The following is an 18,142-nucleotide window of genomic DNA, read 5'->3' on the forward strand; positions in this document are numbered from 1 at the left end:
GTTTCTTTTTTCCTTTTGTGTGCCATATTTTGGATTATTTTTTATGATCCCATTTATTTACTTTGTAAATAGCTAGAACTGTTTTTTTATGTGTTATTTTGGTGGTTGTTTTAGTGTTTGTATTATATATATTTAACTTATCACAGATTACCTTAAAGTCTGTGATATTGTGATTTTTAAATAAGAAATTTATAGTTGGTCTTGTCCAAAGAAGACATCAAGATGGCCAACAGACACATGAAAAGATGCTCAATATCACTAATCATCAGGGAAATACAAATCAAAACCACAATGAGATACCATCTCACACCTGTCAGATGGCTAAAATCAACAACACAAGAAACAACAGGTGTTGGCAAGGATGTGGAGAAAGGGGAACCCTCTTGCACTGTTGGTGGGAATGCAAACTGATGCAGCCGCTCTGGAGAACAGCATGGAGGTTCCTCAAAATTTAAAAATAGAACTACCCTATGATCCAGCAATTGCACTATTAGGTACTTACTCAAAGGATACAAAAGTACCTTTTGAAGGGGTTACATGCACCCCAATGTTTATTGCAGCATGATCAACAATACCCAAACTATGGAGAGAGCCCAAATGTCCATTGACTGATGAATGGATAAAGAAGATGTGGCATACATACACAATAGAATATTATTCAGCTATCGAACAGAATGAAATCTTGCCATTTGCAATGATGTAGATGGAGCTAGGATGTATCATGCTAAGCAATATAACTCAATCAGAGAAAGAGAAATACCATATGATTTCACTCATATGTGGAATTTAAGAAGCAAAACAGGTGACCATATGGGAATGGTGAAAAAAGAGAAGAGAGGGAAACAAACCACAAGAGACTCTTAATGATAGAGAACAAATTATGGGTTGATGGAGGGAGGTGGTGAGACATGGGCTAGATGGGTGATGGGTACTATGGAGGGCACTTGTGATGAGCACTGGGTGTTGTATGTAAGTGATGAATCACTGAATTCTATTCCTGAAGCCAATATTGCACTGCATGTTAGCTAACTAAAATTAAATTTTTATTTTATTTTAAAAAAATTTTAATGTTTATTTTTTTTTTGAGAGAGAAACAGAGTGTGAGTGGGAGAGGGGCAGAGAGTGAGAAGGAGACACAGAATCCGAAGCAGGCTCCAGGCTCTGAGCTGTCAGCACAGAGCCTGAAGTGGGGCTTAAACTCATGAGCCATGAGATCATGACCTGAGCCAAAGTCAGATGCTTAACGGACTGAGCCACCCAGGTGCCCCTAAAATTTAAATTTAAAAAAGGGAAAAGTACCAAAAAATGAGCTAAACATGAATTTTTAGGTTGCTATGATTAGTGTGAACATCCTTTATGAAAGAATATATGACCAAATAAGAGAGAAGGTTATATTTAGGATGAGCCTTGATGAGTGGCAGTATGGAAGACATTCCAGGTAGAAAGATATCCTAAATAAAGGGCTGGCTTTGAGAGCACTGCCTTTAGAGGACAAAGGAAAAATGGGGGGTGCAGATTTATTATTAATGGTAGTATTTGGTGGTGGTTTTAAATTATGGGAGGTTTGAACTTTTTGAAGCCTAATAGAACAGCTAAAAAAGAATATGATTAAAAACACAAGCTAGAAAAGTTAGCGCTGGGTAAGCTTTTTAGTTGAGAAAGCAAGGAAATCTATAACCATCAGGGAAAAGGAAAGTAAATAAACTGAGAATATTTGGATGGAGCAAAGTCGAAGGAATTTAGATGTCTAGCACTGCTCGTTATTCCCATATGCCTTGATATAATGAGTAGGAATTATTAAACCTTTTTGAAATTATTCAGCTAGCTCTAAAATGAGGTATTGCTTGAATTCTTAGTTCTTTTTTTAGGTCTACCATAATGAAAACATATACACATTTTATGAAAGAAGAAGAAAGTTATTGAAAATAACTCAAAGGTTTAACATGATTTTTTGTGTTAATATTGTTTTAAGTTATTAAAGTGATTTTTGAGGTTTTTTTTCTTCTATGTTTGAATATATAATATGACATAAAAATCAGAATTAAGAACTTTCCAAGTGTTATGTAATAAGATGATCAGGTTACTTCAATTGATATTTTATTAATGTTATTTATTTTTATGTTTATTAATTGTTGAATTAAAAAGAAAGAAATATATAGTTGGTTTCATCCTCATTTCTGGTATAGAGCTCCTAAAACCCTTGGAATACCCTAACTGATGAGAGTGATAAAGGTGTTTTTGGTATGTTAATTAGGTTGACTTTTAGAAAGCCCATAAGTCATCTAAGAATACAGGCTGGTTGCCAGTTGAGTCACCCAGGTGATTAGCTGGTTGGAACTTTGAATCTCACCACCTTACTTCCAGGGAGGGGAGAGGGGCTGGAGATTGAATTAAGTCACCAATGGCCAATTATTTAATTAATCACGCGTATATAATGAAACCTGCATTAAAAAAAAAAAAAGGACAGGATTTGGCGAATTTCTAGGTTGGTGAACATGTAGAGATTCAGGGAGAGTGGGAAGGAAACTCACCCTTTCTCCATACCTTGCCTGTGCATTTCTTCCATCCGGTTGTTCCTAAATTATATCCCTTTATAATAAACTGGTAATCTGGTAAGTAAATATTTCTCTGAATCCTGTGAGCCACAATAGCAAATTAGTGGAACTGAAGAAGGGAGTCATTGGAACCTCCAATCTATGACCAGCTGAACAGAAGTGTAGGTGATAACCTAGGCTTGTGAATGGCATCTCAAATGTATGTATGTTGGGGGCAGTTTTGTAGGACTATCTCCAGGTAGATAGCGTCAGAATTGAGTTGATTATAGGACATCCAGCTGGTGTTGTAGAATTTCTTAGTGATATGGGGAAAACTCCACACAAACACATTGAAATTGGGTTCAGAATCATTAAAGTCATATTATACCACTTTACTATGGTATAAGAACCTTACAGTAACACACTGCCATTTCTCCCCCACTACATAATATTTTAAGGAGATTTAAATAATTTTTAAAGCTCTTACATATCTACTCATGTAGTAAATCTTTCCAATGTTCCTCACTCCTTTGTGAAGATCTATATTTTGATCTATCCTCATTTTCTTCTGCTTATTTAATATTTCTTATTGTATGGGTCTGCTAGTAATGAATTTCAGATTTTTCTAAAAAATATTTTGTAAAAGTATTTTGTTTTCATTTTTTTTTAGAAGATAGTTTTAAATATTTTTAATTTTTTTTTTTAACATTTATTTATTTTTGAGACAGAGAGAGAGACAGAGCATGAACGGGAGAGGGGCAGAGAGAGAGGGAGACACAGAATCGGAAGCAGGCTCCAGGCTCTGAGCATCAGCCCAGAGCCTGACGCGGGGCTCGAACTCACGGACCGCAAGATCGTGACCTGAGCCGAAGTCGGACGCTCAACCGACTGAGCCACCCAGGCGCCCCTGTTTTCATTTTTAAAAGATATCGTATTAGCTTTCTAGGGTTGCCATAACAAAATACCCAGACTGGGTTTCTTAAACAACAGAAATGTATTTCCCTTGAGTTCTGGAGGCCAAAAATTAAAGATGAGGGTATTCACAGGTTAGGTTTCTTCTGAAGCCTCTCTGTTTGGCTTGTGGATGGCTGCCTTCTATGTCCTCACATTGTTAGCTCTCAGACTGCATCTGTGTCCTATTCTCTTATTTTTTTTAAGTTTATTTTTTTTTATTTTGAGATATATATATATATATATATATATATATATATATAGAGAGAGAGAGAGAGAGAGAGAGAGAGAGAGAGAGAGAATGTGTGAGTGGGGGAGTGTCAGAGCAAGGGAGAGAGAATACTAAGTAAGGCTCAGTCTCACAAACTGAGAGATCATGACCTGAGCTGAGATCAAGTGTTGGACACTTTACAAACTGAGCCACCCAGGCACCCCCTTAATCTCTTATTATAAGGTGTTACAAGGATGCCAGTCATACTGGATTAGGGCCCACACATACGACTTTATTTTATTTTAATTACCTCTTAAAAGTCCTATCTCCAAATACAGTGACATTCTGAGCTACTGGGAAGTTAGGATTTCAACATACAAATTTGGAGGTGGGCACAGTTCAGCCCCAAACAGATACTTTTTCCAGGTATAGAATTATAGGTTGACAGTTTCTTTCAGCACTTTGAAGATGTTCTCCATTATCACCTCACTTGCATTGTTTACCATAAGAAATATGCTGTCATCTTTCATTTTGTTCCTCTGAATATATTTACTCTTTTATTTCTGGCTGTTTTAAGATTTTCTCTGTATCCAAGTTTTGAGCAATTTTAGTATTATTTGTTTTGGTTCTATCTTCATGTTTCTTGTGCTGGAGTTTCAATGAGCATCTTAGATTCAAGGTTTTATCATTTGGGTCTGAAGCAGAAGTGATCTTTTCCTAGGACTCTTCATAGAATTGTGGCTCAAAAGATTTAAAAATTTAAACTTATTGGATTTTACCAATTTACCTTCCACAAAATGTCTACCAATTTACATTTCCATCAGGAGACAGTAGCATATTCTTTTTGATTATTGTCAATCTAAATGGTGATAAAAGTTCCTATTGTTTTCATTTGCATTTCTTTGATTACCTATGGAATCAAGCCTTTGTTCATGTTAATGGATCATGTGTTCTTATTTTTCTTAATTGTGTTAGTCATTTTAGCTCCTGCTCTACATAGCACCTGCTATGCACCAGGGAGCATTCTATATGCTAGGGATAGTGCAACAAACAAGAGATAGGGGGCTCTCCTCTCAGGGAGCTTGCCTTCAAATGGGAGTTGGAGAAGACAGCACACACATGCAACTTCAGATGGTGACACAAGCTATACAAAAATAAGATGATGTGTTGCAGTATATACTGGGTCATTGCAGAAGGCTTCTCTGAAGATGTGATATTTGAATACCCAATTATGAGAAAGATTTAGGTATGCAAAGATATGGGGCAAACTCATAAGAGGAATAGGAAACAATAAGTGCAAATATTCTGAGGCAGGAAGGAGTTTAGTCTATTTCAAGACTCGAAGAAATCCCATGTGGCTAGAGAATAGTAAGTAGGAGAGAAAGTCAGGAGCTGAGGTCAGAGAGGTAGGCAGTGACAGATCCATGGAACCTATAAGGCCAAAGGAGGCCTGTAAACTCCTGTAAGGAGTTGAGATTTTATTCTAAATGTGAATTGCTTATACAAATCATTTGCCCATATTTCAATTGGAGTAGTCATATTTTTATATTGATTTTTTAAAACTATCATTGTATTAAAATTATTAACATCTATACATATGTGTATTGTAGATGTTTCCCTCTATTTTTCATTTGTCTTTTACCTTTGTTTACAGTGTTTTAAAAATCCCTTTTCCTTTCCTTTCTATTGTGCCTTCTAAAAAATTATAGTAACTCTATTATTAATCTTTCATAGCTCTAGGCTTGAGAAAGTTCTTCTACCAAAATTATAAAAATATTCACCCATATTTCCATCTCACTCATTACTTTCACACATCATCAATTTTTCCATTAGTTTTTAAAATTAAGTAATGTGGGGCGCCTGGGTGGCTCAGTCGGTTGAGCGCCGACTTCGGCTCAGGTCACGATCTCGCGGTCTGTGAGTTCGAGCCCCGCATCGGGCCCCTGTGCTGACAGCTCAGAGCCCGGAGCCTGTTTCAGATTCTGTGTCTCCCTCTCTCTGACCCTCCCCCATTCATGCTCTGTCTCTCTTTGTCTCAAAAATAAATAAACGTTAAAAAAAAAAAAGAACTGTTTAAAATTAAGTAATGTGTAAGACAAATATTTCTACCCCACCTCTGAGTCTCCCTGGAGGGACTAAGACCAATGGATTAAGAACTGGGTGATATTATACCTTTTACTTAATAATGAAAACATAGCAACATATATTATTTAATGTTTTGCTATGGCTATTTTGATGATCTTAGAGGGCCAAAAACCACATTTAGCTGGTGTTCATGGAGGTTAAACTCTAAACCTAACCATTGGGGAGAAATGGTCCCCTTCTCATTGCCTTCTTTTGTTCTCATCTATGATCCAGATTTTAAGTTTATTTGTTTAGAAGAAGAGAGCATGAGGAAGGGGCAGAGAGAGAGGGAGAGAGAGAGAATCCCAAGGGGGCTCTGCACTGTCACAAAGAACCTGATGTGGGGCTTGAACTCACAAACTGAGATCATGACCTGAGCCGAAATCAGACACTTAACCAACTGAGCCACCTAGGGACCCTATGATCCAGCTTTTGGGAGTTCTCTGCTAAGGCACCAGGATCCACCCCAGGGAAAAATACTCCTTCCTTTTAAAGCTCACCTTTAATTCAAAGTAATCAGAGCCCATTAAGTTCTAGAGTTCTCCTCTGTGAAGCGGGAAACAAAGGACCCGAGACCAGCAGCTTCACAATCAGAAACTGTTCTGGGATCAGAAACAGCTTCTGTCTCTGCAGACACAATGTAGAGCTCAGAAAAGGCCAGGATGAATTAATTTTTTTTTTTTTATTTTTCATTGCTGGTACTAACTCTTAGTCACTTTATTCATAAAATGTCCTCACCCTGAAAATAATCCTGTTTCAGTTTTTTGAATATCACCCTTGGGGAGATATTAATCCTCTGGAAAATTTACAATAACAATATGGCTAAGATAGACAAACTGCCTGGGCTGTGAATTTGGAAAGCTGGCTGTAAGGAGCAGCTGCCCAGGCTCCATGCTTTGGCCAGAATGCTCCCACTAGCCCAGTAGTCTGGGTTTCTAAACTCCCAACAGATGGCAAAGTCTTAATGTTAATTGAGTCAGTGGTTTATATTTGAAATATTTTAATTCTGAAGTCACTTTTTCATATTTTCTCCCTTTTTCTGTCTCAATGAAAAAAGTATCTCAACTCCTTGCCAAGGTCAACCTTTGCATTTATGCCATGGATCACCCACCCATCTTTGAACTCATTCCCTCAGCTCTTCAGCTCTCTTTTAACTTTACCACCCATAACACTTTTCATTTATTCTACAAACATGCACCTCAATCCTTAAAATGTTCCTTAAGCTGCCTACTCCTTTAAAATAGCTATCTTATCTGTCTTATACATTGTCAATGGAATTTAATGATTAATGCATGGATTCTGGAAGTAAATTGCCTGGATTTGCACCTGTCACTGACTGTGTAAACTTGGACAAGTTTCTTGATCTCTCCTTGCCTCCATTTATTCATATGTAAATTCTGGATAATAATCGTAGCTATCTCTTAATTAATTAAAGTTAAATAAGTTAACACATGAAAAAAATAATAAAAATAAAATAGCTACCTTATCCAAATTAGCCACCTCAATCAATCCTCTCTGAGTCCCTTGTATGGTTCCTTCCAAATGATTATCTCATTTGTATTTATTTATTATTGTTTACTCATATTTTTACTGTATTCCTCACTACTATATCATTTCCATGAGGACAGGAATCATGTTTGCCTCACTCATTATTTTATCCATGAAAATCAGTGAAGACCAACCAAATGAGTACAAGCACAGACTATTTATTCAAACTTGCAAGAGTGTCAGTCACCATCAGTTGGATTTTGGCAGAAGACAAAGACAAACTCAAAGACAGACTCAAAGACAGGCAGAAGAATGGAAACAAGAAAAGGATTTGGGTATGTCCTGATTTGATGCTATTGGCATGGGGAAGCTTAAGTGGCCAAGCAGAAATGAGGCATTGCATGAGATTGGTTAGGAATACACATTTGGCTTTCTCCAATTGGTCCTAAGTTGGAAATGGGGAGCAAAAATAGAGAAGTTGTCAGTAATTAATTAAGTCCTGGCCATTTGGGGATGATTATTAGAGGGGTTATTATTTGGCTTCCTGGACTGGTTGTTATGGATAGTAGTTTGACTTCTTTGACTGCTTCCTGCAGGAAGTAGCTGGCTTCCTGGGCTGATTGTTACAGGTTATGGGGCAGAGCCCTATATTTATAGTCTAGTTATTATTCATTGTTACTCAGTCCCTCAGTCCCCAGGACCAGCACAGTGTCCAGCATAGAGTAATAACTCAATAGTTTTTTTATGAATTAATTTGCATTTGGATGGCAACTCAGAATTTTATATTGCCCCTTTGAGATATAGTTCTTTTCATTTCTCTTCTACCCCTAGTTTCTGCTTTCCTGCAACTTGACTAGCTCCATTTTCCCAGTCACCTCCAAACTGTAGGTAAGTTAGAGATTCTCTGCAAGCTTTTTGTTTTTTTGTCTACATTTTTTCTTAGAAAACGTGTCTACTTCCAAAGTGTCAAATAACACTTCCAGAGAAGTGATTCCAAAATTCTTTTCTCTAGCTCTGACCTCTCTTATGTACCCCAAGTCATTGTCTGATAAACAGCTCTATGCTGACATCTCACCAGCATCTTCAAGCCTATCATCAGCCTCTCCTGTCTGGGAAGTCCTCTCTCTTCCTCCAGAGTTTTCTGTTTGGTCCGTTTGTAGCAAAAGCACTACTAAAAGTGCTTTCTGGTTCTGTGGGAGGGTAAATCTGAGGATGGATGTGAGCAGAACAGAAGGAAAGGTGGAAAATGCAAACAAGTGATTGGTTTTGTTGGCAGGAATACTGCCCCTCTGAGGTGCAAGAAGAGACTGGACACTCAAGCTGTCTCACGGGCTGGAGCTGGGGAATGTGATCTAATGTGAGAGACACCTGCCTTGGACACCAGAATAATCTCCAAATCTGTATCCTCCTGGCTTTCCCCACAAAAAAAGCAATGGGACAGTGGGAAATACCTAAGAAAACAGTAATTTTTGTGGAGGGTGTCAGTGAGGATGGGGTGGGAAAAGGAGTGGACAAGGACATGGTTGAAGAGGAACAGAAGGGGTGCTCAGCATTCTTTTATTGGCAGCAGAGGTGGTCTGATCCCAGTGTATTCATGTCAGGCTGCTGTGAATTCCACACTTCTGTATGAAGTCCTATTCAGGAAAGTTATTCAAAAAGGAATCTTAACGTAAGGGAAGCATACACATTGTTTTTCACTGGCTACCCAGAACTTCCCAGCATTCTCTGAGAAAGGACTTGAACAAGATTTAATGTTTCCATGTGGAAAAAGTGAATGGGTTGCATCCGGTAGAAGGAATGTCCTCCACCCAAGACCTGGTATAATCTAGACTAGGGAAAGTACCTCTTACAAATGGGAGCATCAGAGTTGAGTTTTCAAAGGCTGTTGCTTCCTTTGTGATAGTTCCCTCTCCCCCACCCTTCATCTTTTATGTATTTTGTGGCACTGTATACAAAAGTGTGATCCAAATTTCCATAGGTTCTATTTTCCTAATTGTTTCTGATTCTGCCATATTCTGATTCACTGGTCTCTCCTATAGCCTGACTTAATGCCTCCTAGAGCTCTACTCACAATTAAGTTCTTACCATATGCATTTCTTATGTCATTCCCCTCCTATAAATTTCATCCTATATGTTGTCCCCAGCCTCTTTGTCTCCAGTTTGGCCCCCTTTTAATCTTCTCTTTATATAATGAGATCTTTTTTTAATCTGCAGTTTCTCATTACAGAAGGTAGAATGAATTACTAGGATCTCACAAAGATATTTGTTTCTAAGTGTTCCTTTGCTAAAGAGTGTGAAGGAGACCATCAGTGAACAAGAGATTTCAAAAAATATTTAGAAGATAGAGGCACCTGGTGGTTCAGTCGGTTGAGTGTTCGGCTCTTGATTTTGGCTCAGGTCATGATCCCAGCATCATGGGATGCTGAGTATGGAGCTTGCTTAAGACTCTCTCTTTCTCCCTCTGTCCCTCTCCCCTGCTAGTGCTCTCTCTCTCTCTCTCTCTCTCTCCCTCTCAAATAAATTTTTATAAATAAATAAATATTTAGAAGCTAAAGAACATATGGAAACACACAAAGGGCACAGTGGTGGCCAGAAGAAATGGAAGAGGCAGCTGAAGTGGAAAGAGGAGCTCATTTCTGGAAGGAAGATGAGCTCTTATGGGCAGAGCTGGCAGGCATAGCGGGCAGTGAGAAAAAGCCTTCTGTCTTCTGCTCAGTTCTGGAGCTAAGGTAACCTAACTTTAACCCCCGGAGGGAGTCTTCCCTGAAAAGTTAGATTCTGGATAATGCTGAGATTTCATGTATCATGAAATACATGGTATTGACATCCCAAAGAGAACCATCTTTATTCCAGTATTTGAGGGGTCTGCGCTCCAATATAGCTCCTGCCAACTCACTCTTGATAGACTACATATATAAATGGACAACGGTTGGGTGTATATAGAGTTTCAACCCATTATCTGCAGCAAGCAGCTCAGAAAGCCAACCTGCTATCTAAATTAAACTTACAGGAAGTTAGGCTGCTATTTTAACAACCAGCCCAGGAAGCCAACCAATTACCCAATTAACACTTGGCCCCAACAGGCAGGATTTGATTAATGAGTGACAGCTTTCCTACTTTTTATCCCTGTTTCCAATGGAGGATCAACCAGAGAAAGCCAAATACACATTATTAACCAACCACCTAGGATGCCCCACTTCCAGTTAGCCTGCCTACAGCTTCCCCATGCCAACAGCCTCCATTAGGGCATACCTGAAGTTTTCCCCTTCAAAGCTTTTGGGTGTCTGCCAGAACTCAAGTGATGGTGACTGACTGCCTCATTACAGCAAGCTCTGACCAAATAGATTTGCTTGTTCTCATTTACTTCCATATTCAGAAGGTGCCTGCTAGCCAATAAGCCTTCCCCCATATACCCAGAACTCCCCATCAGCTTTGCTCTTCAGGGGCAAGAAGAGGCACAGATATAACCACAGGACACCTATACCAGCCAGCTAGAAAAATGAACCCAGCCTCTCATTCTTAAATATGGATACACAGCCAAGGTCACCAGACATAGAGAGAACCAGCAGCACACAGGGGAAGATTAAGATAAACAGAACAGATTGCCCTTGGAGGAAATAGGTCATTCAGACACTAGGGGAAAAAAAAAAAAAAAAAAGACTTAACAAAAATTCTGATTAAATCTTCAGTGAGAGTTGAGAAGATATTACATCCATAAAACCAAAAACAGCAGGCTATGAAGAACAAGGGAATAAAAAAAAAAATCTCCTGGAAATTAAAAGTGAATTTCCAAAATTAAAAAGATTGGAGGATTAAGAAACTAACCACACAGCAAAAAGGTAGCCTGTGTGGCAGAAAAGATAAGCCACATTTGGAACTTCTTCATAGGCTTAAATCCAGAAATGGTTCCAAAGTGGGTACCAAGGGACTGGCTGGCTGGGGCTGTGTGGTTCTGTGTTAGAGATCCTTTGACCTGTGTTTTAGCCACATGCATAGATCACTCTGATTAAAGCAAATCAGTTAACTGCAAATCTGATCATTCCATTCCACTACTGAAAACTATTACTCTTCTAACCACTTATGGGGAGAAAGCTTAGTCCCCATTTCCTGCTCATAACCTGCCATAGCCTGTGCCCTTCCCCTCTCCCTCCATTCCCCACATTTGCTCCAGCCCCACTTGCCAGGGTATTCTGTATAAGCCTCATGAGCTGAGATTGTGGCGTCAGACTTACCTGGTTTCAAACCCACATATGTCTGACCTAATTTGAAAGATGGGGGGCACCTGGGTGGCTCAGTCTGTTGAGCATTCGATTTTGGCAGGGTCGTGATCTTATGATTCATGGGTTCAAGCCCTGAGACGGGCTCTGTGCTGACAGCTCAGAACCTGGAGCCTGCTTTGGATTGTGTGTTTCCCTCACTCTCAGCCCCTCCCCTGCTCATATTCTGTCTCTCCCTCTCTCAAAATAAATAAACATTTAAAAAAAGGAAAGAAAGATGGGTATGAGTGTGGCTCTCAAAGCTTTTGGAGCCATCAGATCAGCTAATACATGTTAGTAGCTTAACAGAGCCCCAGGCACAGAGTAAGTGATCAATATATACTAACAGTTATTAGGGTTCCCAGGACTAGTCTTGTTTTGGCTGTCTGTTTTAACCCTACTTTATTTTTATATTTTTACCTAAAAATCCTTTTTAAGAAGTCATTAAACTTGGGGTGCCTGGGTGGCTAAGTTGGTTAAGTGGCCAACTTTGGCTCAGGTCATGATCTCACAGTTTGTGGGTTCGAACCTGCATTGTGCTCTGTGCTGACAGCTCAGAGCCTGCAGCCTGCTTCAGATTCTGTGTCTCCCTCTCTCTCTGCCCCTCTCCTGCTTGCGCTCTATCTCTGTCTCTCAGAAATGAATAAACGTTAAAAATAAAAAGTCATTAAACTCTCAGCTTTATTACCACACACATACCCTCAGACACTTCATTCAGTCCTCAGGTTTTTTCTTTAGATGTTTATTCATTTTTGAGAGAGTGAGCAAGGGAGGGGCAGAGAGAGGGGAGCAGAGGATCCGAAGCAGGCTCCATGCTGACAGCAGAGACCCTGATGCAGGCTCGAACTCACAAACCATGAGATGACATGAGGCAAAGTTGGACGCTTAACCGATGGAGCCACCCAGGTGCCCCCAGTCCTCAGTTCTTAAGAAACTTTACCTAGATGTGTTTTTGAAGCCACAATTCATTGACTCATTTCAGAGCAAGTGAAATTCCTGCTTCAGATAGTTAAGTGCTTTAGGGACCGCCTGATTTTCATTCAGCAATTTTTTCCTAGGTTTTTTTCTTTTTAATGCTTATTTATTTTTGAGAGAGTCAGAGAGAGAGAGAGAGAGAGAGAGCGCGCGCACAAATGGGGGAGGGGCAGAGAGAGAGGGAAACAGAATCGGAAGCAGGCTCCAGGCTCTGAGCTGTCAGCGTAGAGCCCGAATGGGGTTTGAACCAATGAACAGCAAGACCATGACCTGAACCAGAGTCAGAGGCTCAATGGACTGAGCCACCCAGGCGCCCCTTTTATTTCCTGCTCTTAACGAAGTGACCCTTTTCACTGGGGCTCAGACAGCACCCCCTTCGTGAGGACCCCCAGCCCAGGCCCTGTTCTTGCTTGGTCTCCATTGCTAGCATCAGTCTCCTACTCCAGACTCTGAGCACCTCACGTAGGAGGACCGTCCTCATTGGTGTTAGAACACGAGTGCCCTGCCTGTAAGAGGTTCTGCTCAGTGAAGGAGCACAGTCAGGGGAGGCGTGGGAGGAATGGGGGTAGAGTTTAATGGACCAGCAGGGCTTGCTGGTGTGTGGTGAGAATGAGTAATTGTCAGCAAAATCAACTACCTCAGATGCAGACCTATTAGAAACCTTTGTCAAAGAAAAGGTTGTAGGGAAGGCACCATCTGTGCTGAGAAGCTGCTGGGCTTCAGGCTCCAGAAGGTGCCAAGTGGGCAAGTTGGCCGCCAGTCCACTTCCAGAGAGGACATGAAGGCTGCCCCGGTGCCCCTTCTTGAGTTAAGTTCTGACTCTTATTCTTTAGGGGCTGGCACTGCCTGAGAGGCACAGACTAGATCCCCACAAACAATGGCACTGGTTTTTGTTTTTTTTTTTTTTAATTTATTTTGAGAGATGGCAAGCAAGCAGGGGAGGGGCAGAGAGAGATGGAGAGGGAGAAATCCAAGCAGGCTCTGCACGGTCATTGCAGGGCCTGACACGGGGCTTGATCCCACGAACCGTGAGATCAGGACCTGAGCTGCAATCCAGAGTCTGCCGCTTAACCGACTAAGCCACCCAGGCACCCCGGCATTGGCTTTTTCCTCTTTCTTTTTGTAAGTTAAAATCAAGGGGGTCCAATTCCCTCATTTGTCTCAGGGGAGAGGGAAGCAGAGACAGTCTTAAAGGCCAAAGGACCTGCCAAAAGTCACATAGAAAGTTGTAGAACTGGATTAGAGCTCTGGCTTCTGAATTTCCAGAGCAGCCTGTTGTGATTCTGGGGTTCATCAGGACAGGAGACGCCTAAAGCAATGGAGGCAGTGGCTTCAGCCTTGCATCCACAGTAAAGACGATGGTCTGGGTAGTCCTTACCCTGGCTTTGGGTCTTTTGTAGGCTGTACTGCTCCAAAAGCAAAAGAGGTTGTGAGTCTTCCCCCCCAGGAGGTGTTGCGAGGATTGGAGAGGGCCAAGCACATATCAAGCAGCTAATGGTTATTAGTTAAGTAGCAACCAACGTTGAGACTTCAGTGCAGGAGGCAAACGGACTCCCTCTTTGGACATTGACTCCCTGACTGTAGAGCTAGGAGAGAGTGGGTCCCACAGAGAGAAAGGGCAGCTGCTGTTCTATTGGGAGCATCATTAGCTCTGCCAGGGAAGGGGGTGGGCATGCACTGGAGGAGAGAGGCCTGGAGTCCCACCTCAGAGACCCCGACTCCAGCCAGCCATAAAGGCGGGAGGGGGCAGGTCACATTGACTCTCCCAGCCCCTGAAAGCAGAGCAGAGAGGTGAAGGGGGTGCCTAGCTCCGAGTGTTCACGGCTTGGGCACCAGCTCCGGCAGCCTCAGCGTCCCTACCAAACCCGTGGCCTGTGCCGCTCCCTTAAAGGAAGGACCCAAGGAAGGAGGCTGCCACGGCTGGCCTGACCCATAGCTGGGGGGGTTGGGGAGGGCATAGGAGTGTGGGAGGGAGAAGGGGCTTTTAGGATAGGAATGACAGGTACAGAGAGAAGGCCAGGAGACTGCAGGAGACTTCCCAGGGTGGGGCAGTGCTGGCAAAGAGGCGGGCCACGGCCACATTGGGGTTGTCCTGGGTGGGCTCAAACCACTTCTGCAGGCACCGCCCACTGTTCCTGCCCTCAGGGCTTGCCTTGAATGAGTTGCTCCAAATCTTCTCGCACAGGTCAGCGGGGGTGGGGAAGTAATGGGGGAAGGGGTGGCAGACAGCCCTCGCAGGGCAGCGGTTCTTCCCTGGGAGGGGGCCGGGTGGGAGGGGGGAAATCGAGGCACAAAGTTACCTCCCAAGATTCCCACCCTCACGTCCCCATCCTTTGCCCTAGGGGAGCATAGGGAGCTGGCGCTTGCTGCCAGGTGGGGGCCCTGTCAAGCACCACTCACCCCGACTCCAGTCCCAGTCGCTGTGCCAGTTGGACTTGCACGTGTAAGATGTGCGACAGTCTTCCCACCACTGCTCGCAGTCCTCCTGGCAGAGTGGCACATCCAGGATTCGCTCTCCTGGCCCAGCCAAGTCCATCTGGGTGCAGGCATAGCAAGAGACAAGAATGCTAATAGCCAGGATCCAGAGATGATCAGTAGCTACAATGGTACTCTGCCGGTTACCGTTGGAAGATACGGTACAGACTCCTAGGAAGTCTGTAAGCATTCCTTTACAAATGAGCACAATGAGGGGTGCCTGGGTGGCTCATCGGTTAAGCGTCCAACTCATGATTTTGGCTCAGGTCATGATCTCACGGTTCATGGGAGAGAGCCCTGCATTGGACTCTGCACTGACAGCACGGAGCCTGCTTGGGCTTCTCTCTGCCTCTCCCCCCACCTCTAAATAAATAAATAAACTTAAAAAAAAAAAAAAAAAGAAAACCAATGAGAACAATGAAGCTAAGGAGACTAAATGGTTTGGCCCCAGCTACACAGCTTCCTACATATAGGAGATGGGATTCAAAGGCAGCAAAACTTTGGATTGCGAGTAACTTGTTCTGCGAGTGTTCCGCGAGACAAGGAAACGTTTCTAATAAATTTTAACTTGATAAACGAGTGATGCCTTGCAATATGAGTAGTACATGACACAGAATGTCACATGATCACAGCTGAGCCAATGGTTCTTGAAATTCACTTTGATATACAAGTGCTTTGGATGGCAAGCAAGTTTCCAGAATGAATTATGCTCGCATCCCAAGGTTTTAGTGTTGTCCCTTATCCTAAAGTTCTCATTTGTGCTCCCCTATGCTGCTCTTTGGGACCCAGAGGTGGCTTTCTCTCCACTTTTTTCCCCAACCCGGCTTCTGACTCTGCTCTGGTCCGTAGGGGGACAGCGTGTCCTGCTCCTGCTAGCATCGTGGACCTCAGGCTCTTAGTAACAGGGCACTGTGTGGATGTGCCTCCTGCCTCCCCAGCCCAGCCTTCTGACCTTCCGGATCCAAGGTCCCAGGTTTGGGGAGCACTCATAGAAGCAGATAGCCTGGATGAAGTGCTTCTCACAGCCTGGCATCATCAACCCACAGTGAATCAAGCTGAAGTTGTAAAGGAGGGACACATCGAGGTGGGCTTCCCAGCTTGTGCTGGCCGTGCAGCAGGCATTGTCTTTCCAGGGGGTGCACTGAAGGTGGAAGAAGAAGCAAAAGGCAGGGGGTTGGATAAGAGGCAGGAGATGGAGGAGTGTCCAGGGCAGAGAGGTAAAAATGTCCCCTAGAAGAGGGCCTGGGCAAATGGGAGGACTTCAGGCCAGCAATGCCCATCTAGAAGGAATGGTGATAATATGTCAATATTTGTAGCCAAAGGGCTCCTGCACACCAATCTCCCTGCCACAGGCTGCTGCCATTCCCTAGAAACAGGGTTTCCAGGATCTCAGCTCCTAAAGGCAGCAGAGGAACCCCACGAGACCCAGAGGAGTGTGCGGCTGCCCTGGATGGGAGGGCACCAGAGTTGAGAAGAGCTTATAGGTAAAAATCAGCTCCACGACTCCTCCCGTGCCCCTGTCAGTTGCCTCTAGGGGTCTGGGGAGGAGTCATCTGAGTCATAGGTCTCCCCGGTGCCTATGGGTAGGAAGGCTAAAGAAGGGGGACCTGGTTTGTTTGAATGTATGCTGAACCAGTGATGGACCTCTTGGATCATGAGCTGCCCCTGCCCCTGTCCCCCAAGTGGCCGGGCAGCTCAGGTATGGGGACGTGGAAATACTCAACAGTTATGATCTCGGGGCGCCTGGGTGGCTCAGTCCGTTAAGCGTCCGACTTCGGCTCAGGTCATGATCTCACGGTCCGTGAGTTTGAGCCCCGCATCGGGCTCTGTGCTGACAGCTCAGAGCCTGGAGCCTGTTTCAGATTCTGTGTCTCCCTCACTCTCTGACCCTCCCCCGTTCATGCTCTGTCTCTGTCTAAAAAAAAAATAAACGTTAAAAAAAAAAATTAAAAAAAAAAAAAAACAGTTATGATCTCAAAAGGCCAAAGTGTCCCTCCAGTGGTCTTTGCCCAAATCCTAACATAAGGAAGCAAGTGAGTGAGGGTTGGTGATAGTTCAAAAGCCATCTTGGCATTTGTGTCTTTTCCCTGATCTGCCAAAGCAGCCTCACTCCCGTCCCCAGGCAAGGTCTGGTCTTTGTACCTCATCGTAGAGCTGGTCTTCTGGGCCAGGCTCTCGCTTGTGGTGTTTGGTGTTCATGCAGACATCGAGCAGCTCGTCCCCAGCCCAGATGGGCACGACTGTCCACAGCCGTAACACGAGCTGCCACCACCGTCCCATGGCCTACTGCAGAGAGGAGACCCACCTGCTTGTGTGATAGACAGGACGCCCGCTCCATTCTCTCTACTCTCCCAGGGAGTGAGTATGGGTTTCAAGGCTCCCTCCCTCAAGTGATCATGACACTCTGGCTGCCCCTAGGACCTCTATCTGAGGCAGCATCATAAAACGTCAGGGCAGGTGAAACAAACCTGAGAGTTCTGACACCCACCCCCAACGGATGCACAGACACGTGAGTGAAATACCAGGAAGAGGCCAGCCCTGAGGTAAGGGAGGGTCTGGTGAAATGGCTCCAGCCTGCTCTGGGGGAGCTTTTCTTGGTCCCTCCCCTTCCAAGGCAGACTTTCCAACTCCATGACATACGGGCTGGAATTCAGAGCTTTAATTCTGGGTGAAGAACAGAGCAAATCACCAGATTCTACAGGGGACAGAGGGCATGGTGGGACATGGTAGTGGGACAAGTGCAATCCTTACACCATTGAGAGCCAGCCATGATGGCAGCCCCTCTCCCTCCACCAGCTCCAACCCATCACCAACCCTCCTGAGCAGGAGCCTGGACACCCAGCAGACTTGCGGGCACCTCAGAGCCAGGGAGCATGCCCAGGCAGTCAGATGTGCCGGCCTTGTGCACCCAAAGTCAGGTCCTCACCACAGGAGTGAGAAGGCTGACTTTTCCCTTGGTGTTTGTTGAGCACTGTGTTTTCTACTCTGTTCTGGGCAGTGCTGGTAATGTGAGGGAAGGAAGTGAGAGACAAAAAGGAGAAAGGCAGAAGAGCACCCTGTCTCAAGTGCCCAACACTTTGGGAAACAGGGCTCCCTCAGCCTTCACCCACCCAGGACCCCTTGGCTCC

At 43.6% G+C, this 18,142-nt stretch overlaps 1 protein-coding gene and 1 long non-coding RNA gene across 3 annotated transcripts in view; one reads left to right on the forward strand and one right to left on the reverse strand.

Moving 5' to 3' along the window:
- The window catches only part of LOC131487135 (uncharacterized), a 94,895-nt gene that overhangs the window by 11,740 nt on the left and 65,013 nt on the right, over window positions 1–18,142 (forward strand). The gene's annotated exons all lie outside the window — the stretch shown is intronic.
- Window positions 13,439–17,438, reverse strand: IZUMO1R (IZUMO1 receptor, JUNO). The gene is made up of 4 exons (XM_058687453.1): window positions 17,157–17,438; window positions 15,967–16,155; window positions 14,940–15,075; window positions 13,439–14,792 (listed from the first exon to the last, which is right to left on the reverse strand). Exons 1-4 carry the CDS (start codon window positions 17,292–17,294, stop codon window positions 14,524–14,526), a joined length of 732 nt encoding a protein of 243 aa, XP_058543436.1. The 5' UTR covers window positions 17,295–17,438; the 3' UTR covers window positions 13,439–14,523.

Source organism: Neofelis nebulosa, chromosome 10, assembly GCF_028018385.1.
Source record: "Neofelis nebulosa isolate mNeoNeb1 chromosome 10, mNeoNeb1.pri, whole genome shotgun sequence".
In the NCBI taxonomy this organism is placed as follows: Eukaryota; Metazoa; Chordata; class Mammalia; order Carnivora; family Felidae; genus Neofelis; species Neofelis nebulosa.

Coding starts and splice junctions, on each gene's coding strand:
- IZUMO1R (XM_058687453.1), bottom strand. CDS start 17,294: ATGGGACGGTGGTGGCAGCTCGTGTTACGGCTGTGGACAGTCGTGCCC. Junction 16,156..17,156: donor AAGACCAGCTCTACGATGAG/GTACAAAGACCA, acceptor TTCCACCTTCAG/TGCACCCCCTGGAAAGACAA. Junction 14,793..14,939: donor CGACTGGGACTGGAGTCGGG/GTGAGTGGTGCT, acceptor GCCCCCTCCCAG/GGAAGAACCGCTGCCCTGCG.